At 33.9% G+C, this 9,157-nt stretch overlaps 2 protein-coding genes across 2 annotated transcripts; both read right to left on the bottom strand.

Moving 5' to 3' along the window:
* Window positions 1–337: 337 nt before the first annotated feature.
* On the bottom strand, window positions 338–6,440 carry LOC11423313 (3-hydroxyisobutyryl-CoA hydrolase-like protein 1, mitochondrial). Its single transcript, XM_003626648.4, has 13 exons — window positions 6,246–6,440; window positions 6,083–6,163; window positions 5,867–5,999; window positions 5,710–5,789; window positions 5,542–5,625; window positions 4,847–4,931; window positions 3,399–3,484; window positions 3,177–3,298; window positions 2,829–2,889; window positions 1,316–1,414; window positions 1,100–1,201; window positions 977–1,018; window positions 338–811 (listed from the first exon to the last, which is right to left on the bottom strand). Exons 1-13 carry the CDS (start codon window positions 6,354–6,356, stop codon window positions 692–694), a joined length of 1,206 nt encoding a protein of 401 aa, XP_003626696.1. The 5' UTR covers window positions 6,357–6,440; the 3' UTR covers window positions 338–691.
* Window positions 6,441–6,742: 302 nt separating this feature from the next.
* On the bottom strand, window positions 6,743–9,157 carry LOC11436578 (malate dehydrogenase, cytoplasmic). Its single transcript, XM_024772593.2, has 7 exons — window positions 8,917–9,157; window positions 8,421–8,579; window positions 8,144–8,319; window positions 7,704–7,981; window positions 7,490–7,625; window positions 7,281–7,392; window positions 6,743–7,188 (listed from the first exon to the last, which is right to left on the bottom strand). Exons 1-7 carry the CDS (start codon window positions 9,074–9,076, stop codon window positions 7,097–7,099), a joined length of 1,113 nt encoding a protein of 370 aa, XP_024628361.2. The 5' UTR covers window positions 9,077–9,157; the 3' UTR covers window positions 6,743–7,096.

Here is a 9,157-nt window from a genome sequence, read left to right as displayed (position 1 = left end):
TGCACTTTGAATGTTGCAATTTATAACTTATGTCTTAGTTTTATTGTAAGCTAGAATCAATTTGTATTAAAATGTTCAAATGTGGCTGTTGGTGAGAATGTTCTGCAAAAAAAAAAAAAAGATTTTGTTAAATTCGCCAAGTGAACCATCTTGCTCACCTAGCGAATTCCTTAAATAAATTGGGTTTCTCTCACTGACTTCCTTGCTAAGCGAGCTTACAGTTTAGTAAGCGAATCCCCAAGACTAACTTTTACATTTTAATCGTCATATAATTTAGTGGCACAAAGAATATATATTGAATTCTCAAAAAGGATTTAATGATGAATTCTGTAGGAACTGATCAGACTAAACAGAAGTTACCAAAAATTATATTTGACTAGCCTGTACAAATGGTATTCCACAATCGGCACGATACATCTTAATCCTAACTTTATTTTCAGAAAATATAACTGTTCTATGAACGTTCACACCAATAATTATACATAGGCCATAATAAGAGGGAGACACTCCTCTATGCCAAACAAGGACTAAAGCTGTTTCACAATTCAAGTTCAATCTACATATGGTAAAATCCAATAGCTACCATGTCCATGAGATTGTCAATAAGTTCATGCTTGATCTTTTCCCTGCAAAATATCAATGGTGTATGTCTGTTTGTCCAATTCTAGAAGCACCTTCGAAGAAAGGTTAGCTACAAAAATGCTTCACGGGATTTTGTTGGTAACTCTAGATCAGGTTCAAATTCAGTTAGAGGTAAGAAGTACTGATCCACCATATCTTGAGAAACCTTTTCCAAAGTTGGAGGATCCCACTGCATATATTTAATTTAATTCACAATCAGAGAGTATGAATATCAATTTTCAATTGAATTTTTAAATATAAATAGGGAGAAAATCAGTCTGTAAGGAAGAAATTATATCAGGCCAATGAATTTCAAATCTGAAAAAGAAAAAAAAGTAATGCACACAAATGGTACCTTTGGTGCCATGTCCTTGTCCACCACACGTGCCCTCACTCCCTATAAGGAATTCATATAAACATATGTTGAAAAAGGCATAAGAAATTTGTTTCAGATTCCAGAAATTCACAATGTTTATACCTCACAGAAGTCACCAGATATCTGTTTAGATATTGCTTGTAAAGTCATTCGGTACTCGCGCAACAAGCACTGATCAAGGGTCTGAAATCTACCTTCTCGTATCTATCCCAATTAGATTGATTACATTATATAAGCAGTTGGCTGGTTCTAAGAAAATAAGAGAAAGAAAACAGGAATTCAAAATATCTAGACATAAGACAAGCAAATGGAACTCACAGATCTCAAGGAAACCTTCAAGCTCAATGGAGAAGCTTCTTTAAGTCTATTTAGGGTAGAAATGCACCATGCATCCTTGGTTTGACCTGCGGCAACTTCCTATTGGAAATTTAAAGATGATAAGAATAAAAAGAAAAGATAATGTGTTCATCCAAATGTAAGTCCACAACACATACAAAAGAAAGGAACACATCCAAGAGAGGCCAAAACTATCTTTTTGTTCTAAAAATACCCCTAATATTACAAAAGCCCCACCACACTATTCTCTATTTTTACTTGTATGTGTGCACCAAAAATCATCGCATATGACTAACACTTCGAATAAAAGACAAACCCCTTGTTTGCATGGAAACCAGCCACAAATATATACTTATCTATCGAAAGTAGTACATGTGTTTTTCGTAAATATTATTATGCTTTTAGAGTTTAGGCATTCCTCACTCATACTTGTGTAGTTTCAACAACAGTAGATTTGGCTTAACTGTTGCAACTTGATGTTTCTACACATAAACCAAACATGTCAAAGCTAACTTTGGATAGGGCTTTGATTTTGGTTGTGGATGCATTCTTTTTGGTTTTCCATCTCTCAAGAGCGACCAGAAAAAGCATGCATTACACATATGTTGCTCCCAGATCTCAACAATCTGATTTGACCCCTGTAATGTTCAACAACATCATAATTTAAGAGAATCCTGCACTTTTAGTGGTGCGACAAGAGAAAGACGGGAATTGAGGGTGGAATCAGAACACAGTTTTTGATTTTGTAAATAAGAGTTTGTGGTAGGTATTGCCAAAGACAGGAAACAACGAGGGGTAGCTATTTTGAGGAAGAAAAAAAAATTAAAAAAAAAGAGGTGATGTGTTTAGTAAAAAGGGGATGTGAATAGTAATGCCCAAAATACTCTCTATTTGGCTTTTTGGGGGCACTTATCCTTCCACTAGGCATCAGGCAAACAGTTTATATTTTATAATCCCCTGGTTGTCAACTGAAATTACAAATCACTCAAGGAAGTACCCCGAAACGAACCCATACACATCATCCCACTTACACATATTCAAGCTGAACTTTTAACATTTCTCAACTGTGAGCACAGATGTTAATTATGGCCAGCTGGCACAAATATGTTAATCTGATCAAGATTACAACTAAGAGCTTTAGTGGAGACACCAGCTAGTAAGCCATAATATTTGCTTCTAAACGGAAGCACGCCCTTCTAGCTGGGTCTAATCTTAAACCCCCTAATTATTGGACTTTAAAGAGTGCAGGAAACAGCTGTCCCAATTAGAGGCAAGAGTTTCCCACGTCACTTGGAGAGCATGAAGATAAATGCTTCCCTCTTTAGCAAAATTTAGTGTGAATTACAGTTTAACCCAACGTGGTTTGACTTGAATACTTTCCTCTTATGTTAATCTAGGGAAAATATTTTCCTATTTTTCATTTGGCAAATGCTAATCAGTGCCTTAGGGTATTTATTATTTTTATTGTTTTTTAAGGAAATTCTGTAAATCTTACCAATGCATCAACAATCTCTTCAACTGTGTCATGGCCAAAGCATTTATCTAGAATTTCAAGCCTGATAAGAAAAAAGTAGAAGCACTATCTTATACTGCGAGTCAAAATATAAAAGAAGTAACCAAAGAGAACATTCTGTCAACTTTTTGTTCATCATACAATTTTCTTATCTTCTTTCAGGATTTCTAATAATGATCATTTTTAAAGGGGCTTCTTTGTTTTGATTTGAAGATGGAAAGAAAGGCTGTTTGAAATACTGAACATTTTAACTCTTGCCCTTCTCTCTCATAGATTTTCATTTTTTGTATTGTTTTTTCTTATAGAGAATGAGAGACAAGACGATCAAACCTTTGTAGTACACTACTGCTGCCTGGGTGTACAAGATCACCATACTGTTCTAAAGTGGTTTCTATGACAGATGGGTCATCGGTAACCAATTTCCCAAGCTGTTCTTCGATTAGCGGAAGCCTCTATAGGAAAAAACAAGGAATGTTTTGAATGTCATATAGCAAGAATAGTCTATTACAATTGAAATAATGAAAAAAGAAATAAGGTTTAGCAAAACTAAACTGCAAGTAGTGAATAGTGTGTAGCAAGCCCACAGGCAACCATCTCTACTCCGTTGAGCTTTTCCCCTGTCAGAGCCAAGTACTCTCCTGCATACAACAACAACCAATGAAATAAAGAAAGACTAACAGAGGAATTCATCAATTATAACTTCAATTGGTAACTAGTTCTTAACACCATGAATTTCTAATCAATCAATTATGTTAAAAATAAGAGGATTAACCTATTAAGCAAATCCTTCATCATTCAATTATATATTGTCAATATTGTCAATACTTGATGTGATAAATAAATCTGAATAATAGCATTGGTGCATAACATTTGATATCGATTGAAGTAATAATAACAGTAAAGAAAATGAAAATTTATATCATTGCTATTTAGGATTCCAATAATTCTATGAACTTGTAAGATGTGTGCAAGAGAAAGAGATGAAAGAGGGAAGACATAAACTAAATTTTGAAGAGGGACCCTGTTATTGCACAACTATTCCAACCTATGTTAAGTAGAAAACTAGATTCAACCATAACCAACGCCAACCTTAAGCCACCCCTGATTATAGCCAAATCTTGTATAGAAAAAATTAAGTATAATAAGAGAGATGAAAATTAGAACAAGGGCAAACAAAGCAATACAAGAAACCAGGAATGTAGCAAGACTGTTCAATCCCTTTGCATAACGTAGATGACAGTAAACAGCCTTATCTAGCCCTATATAGCTCCAAAGAAAGGTGCCTGCCTAGAAATGCAGAAATGTGTTGCACCATTTCTAACTTGAATTGCCTGTGAACACATTGCTAGATAAGATTGTCCAGAAGAAATCTTTAAAAGTTAAGGGATTGGATAATATGCTCAAAGAAGGAATCACAATAGAGGAATCCAGAAGAATTCAGATTCCAAACTCTTCTTCAAGACTTGCAGAGAAGTCATAGTCTTGTTAAAAGGAATTCTAACCCAACTCAATATCAATGAAATTTCTATCAAGTAATAATCCCAGTTTAAATGAACCGATCACTAACGCTGATCGCCATCAATAGCCTCACAATGCCAAAACTATCATTCTATGATGAAGTAACAGGTATAAAACGTAAATCTCTATATAAACAATGAAAATATGGAATTATATCTTTTAGTCGATCCCGATTGTACCAATAAGACTCTTCCATGAACAAAATCAATCAAAGTGAAGCTTCTCTTTGACAAGAGAATCGCAATTTGTTTTACAATAACGCATTCTAATTTCTAATAACTTGACCATATAAAATTGTCAAAACTTGCAACCTCCTCCCTCTTTAAGTGCATAGACACAAGTGCAATATTAAATATCTTCAAGACTATAACTGTTAAAATGAGTTATACAGAACCTCCCAATCCAAGCAGAGGGGTTAAAAGTTGAAACATTAACTTAAAGCAGAAGATCGATGCATGCATATTGTATACACATGATATTACCTATGTGACCAGGTAAACGTGAAAGGTAAAAAGATGCTGCAGCATCAGGATGAAATCCAATAAGAACTTCAGGGGTCGCAAAAACCTGCAAAAAAGGTGATAAGTTATAGCTAAGTCAGCATATCACTGCCAAAATGAAGACAAACTAGTTAAACTAGGAGAGGATAGAATTCTAACTTAGACATTCAACTTGTTACTTATTCACCACCCCAAATTCCAATTTACAAATTTTTTTGTTCCACCACTTTCAATTTATGATTTGATATAATACTAGAACTAATGCCACCGCTCAAATATGGTGCACAAAGGAGAAATCATCTATGTAAAGGCAAGTGCAGTTCTACATATCGAAATAGACGCCTAACTTGTAAGACCAAATACATGATGCTTTTCCCAATAATGCAATTAAGCAAACAAATATTTTGACATGTGTTGTACAATTAATTATCATTGGATAAGCTACCACTATCAACGTTTGCTTAGTAATAAATTATACAATCCAAAGTCCTACATCGGAAAGACAAAGTGAGTGTTATCGTATAAGCTTCCATATAACTAAAGGTAATGCGGTATTTAAGCATTTTGCTCCACAATGCAAGGGCCACTAACATCTTCTCGAATCACAAAACCTAAGTCTTAACTTACAAATAACAACAATCCACAAAAGGAAAATACATAAATAATGAGCAAGATACAGTTTTATCTGTTGCAAGTCGGAATGTCCCAGGGATTGAAATTCCTGCCCCACCACCCATGGTAATGCCATTAAGAAGAGCAACCTGCAGAAACATATTACTCACAAGTATAAAACAGGAGACATGAGTCTATCAAATAATTGAGAATGATGGAAATAGTATACTCACATGCGGCTTCAAATATGTACCTATCAGGTATATAAAACTATATGCTGTTCTAAAAAATTGTTTGCAGGCCTCCAAATTCCCTGCATAAATAGAAAAGGGGAAAGTTAAAAAAAAAAAAAAAAAAAGAAAAAAAAAAAAGTAAAAAATATTGATAGACCTTGTTTTATAAAACGGTATAGGGAGACAATATCCCCACCAGCTGCGAATGCACGACCAGTTCCCTTGAGCATGACGAAGCCAATATCAGGGTTATCCTCCCAACTTCTATATAGTTTATGCAATCTAGCAGCCTGAAAAAGCAAAAGGTATAGAATTGATTTTCTACAATCAATCAACTTTATTGTTTTTGATTAATTGAGTATAAGAATAAAACCATGTTTGTATTGATGGCATTGAGAGAGGAAGGTCTGTTAAGAAGAGCGAGTCTGGAGTAACCATTTCCTTCAACCAAAACCTGTTGAGATTGAGATTGAAATTGAAATTGAAATTGAAATTGAAATAATAATAATAATAAATGCAAAGAAAGAAAAACTAACATTATCTTGAAGAAGATGATGATCGACGGAGTTTGAGAGAGTAGTAGTAAGCCTTCGACTATTCCTTTGCATCAACAAACTTCTTCTACACCATTGCATCATCGTCGTCATCGCTTTTACTTTCTCAATGTCATTTCATCTATCTATAAAACAATAATTTAATATTTATTTCACATTGACCAACCTATTTCTTTAAAGATTTTTTTTAGGAGAGATAAAAACATGCATTTTCTTTTCTAGAGGATTAAGAGTCTTTGTTCATTTTGGTAAAAAATTATTATTTTAATCTTTGTTGATGTGTACGCATGTATAAGCACCGTCAATTCCCTTTAAAAATAAAAATAAAAAATGGTCTTTTTACCATACAAGAGTAGCTCTTGCGTTGCAAAGATTTTGAGATTTTTTCCCTAGTGCAATCTTGGAGTTTTGTGGGTTAGGATTGCCTTACTAACGTTTTCAGTATCTGATTCAACCACATGGTTTCTGAATTTTATCTCTTTTTTTTTTTTGTGAATAAAAGAATTTCATCTCCTTTGTAACAATCAGAGTAATAAATCTCATCTGATTTTAGGCTAGATAGTTTTATGTTACCATTAGAATAAGGGAAGCCCTCCCTCCCAAACTAGAGTGTGCAAAATAAAACTAACTACCTTCTAAGATAACAAATCGATTAGAACAAATATCCGACCCAAACTAATTCATCTTCATTTGATGATCCATAACAATAATAATTATTAGTAGTAGTACTACTTTATTAGTTAGTTTTTTTTTTTTACACACTATTAATAATATACTTAGATGCAGGAAAGTTTTCAGTTTTGTTTCCAAAAACCAAATATAATTTTGTGAAATTAAAGGCACGAGTTAGCCAATGCTTTCTCCTCAATGAGCTCTTGGGCTGTTTTATCCATCTTTTCCCTTGAGAATTCATCAATCTTCAGCCCTGTCAAATATAATATCATAACATAAAATTGTTGTGATTACTGATTTCTTCATCAAATTTAAACTTAATTAAGTTCAAAAGAATGTATGTACCTTGTACAATATTCCATTCTCCTTTGTCACATGTAACAGGAAAAGAGTAAATGAGGCCTGGTTGTATACCATAAGATCCATCAGAATACACTCCCATTGATACCCATGTTCCCTGAAATAGATAGATCAATGTAAATATATATATATATAGCACAAAGCATAATAAGTACTGGTGAAATTTTACATGAGACAAATTAAGAAAAACGAACCTTAGGTGTACCTAGAACCCAATCATGAATATGATCACAAGCAGCACTTGCTGCTGATAATGCACTAGACAGCTTCCTTGCTTTGATAATGGCACCCCCACGCTGCTGAACAGTTGTGATGAACTCACTGTTTAGCCTAACACAAGAGAAAAATACACTTAATTACCTAGTGGAAGAAATTGCTTTGCATGTGCTTGGAGTGAAACTGAGGTACCAATTATCATCAGCAACTAATTCTCTGACATGCTTCTTCCCATTACTTGTTGCCACGGTTGCATGGTTGACGTCTGGATATTGAGTTGAGGAGTGATTTCCCCAAATGATAACATTTTTCACATCACTAACATCAACATTTAGCTTCTCTGAGATTTGGCCTAATGCTCTATTATGATCAAGTCTAGTTAGACATGTGATGTTTTTCTCAGGGATTGATGGAGCAAATTCTTTCAATATTAGAGCATTTGTGTTTGCTGGATTGGCAATCACTAGCACCTGCATTCAGAAATAATTGGAAGATACAATCAAGATTAGTATTGTTCATGGTAAGACTGAACTGTTAATGGTTCGTCTCGACCCAAATTGGTATACAGAAAACCAAATTGTGTCTTTTCAAACCTAACTATGCTATAGAGAGGGTGAGAAAGTGTTTCTAACTTTACAATCTGCAGCAGCATGCTCTTCCAAAGCTGAAGCTTGAGTCTTGTAAATTGAAACATTCTTAGACATTACATCTTTTCTTTCCATTCCTTCCTTCCGTGGGAATCCACCAACCATAACAGCAATGTTAACATCCTTACAAGCTTCAACAACATCCGTAGTAGCAACAACACCTATATTACATTTATTTATATGCACAAATACTATTATAAAGAAAACCATGATGGAATATGATTAATTGTGCTTAGTTCAACATTAACTTAAAAAAACATGCCTCTAAGAAGTGGGAAAGCAGCATCAATTAGCTCCATCTTCACCCCTTTAAGTGCCTCTAATGCTGGTTCAATATCAAGCATATGCAAAATTACAGGTTGATTTGGGCCTAACATCATCCCTCTTGCTATCATTGGAACAAGTGCATAACCAATTTGTCCTGTTTTTTAATCAAATCAAAATTAAAAGGTACATGCCATTGATGTCAATAAAGTTTAAATGTAATGCTTAAAAAAATTAAGAAAATTAAGAATTTACTATATTTATTTTTATTGGAAGAACAAATCGAAAGACATATGTTGAATCTCAATGGATCGTGGCCGTAAGACCACTTCGCCACTTGCAATTTACCCTATGGATTTTTAAATTTATGTTTATGAAGACAACTTTATTTGCAATGTAATATGGAACAAAAATATGTGACTGGTAATATAGAACATAACATTTCCTAAGGTTAACCAAAATTTCAACTAAGAACACAAATAAATGTATCATGCCTGCAGCACCAGTGACCAATACGGTGACCGGTTCTTTCTCAACTTTGAGAAGATCACTCATGTATCTAATGATCTTCCAAAACAAAAAAGTACAAACTAAAACAAGAACAATTTTTTGAAGGACTGTTTTGTCCATAATATCCAAACCAAACATTTCCATGTTCACTCTTTGTTAGGATTCTAAGGAAACAATCTACTTCACCATCTTTTTATTTAACAAGTTTGAAAATCAATTTAAAAT

The sequence above is a fragment of the Medicago truncatula genome, chromosome 8 (genome assembly GCF_003473485.1).
Source record: "Medicago truncatula cultivar Jemalong A17 chromosome 8, MtrunA17r5.0-ANR, whole genome shotgun sequence".
Lineage (NCBI taxonomy): Eukaryota > Viridiplantae > Streptophyta > Magnoliopsida > Fabales > Fabaceae > Medicago > Medicago truncatula.
The sequence above is the reverse complement of the archived record's forward strand: the minus strand, read 5'-3'. Positions and strand labels throughout refer to the sequence as shown.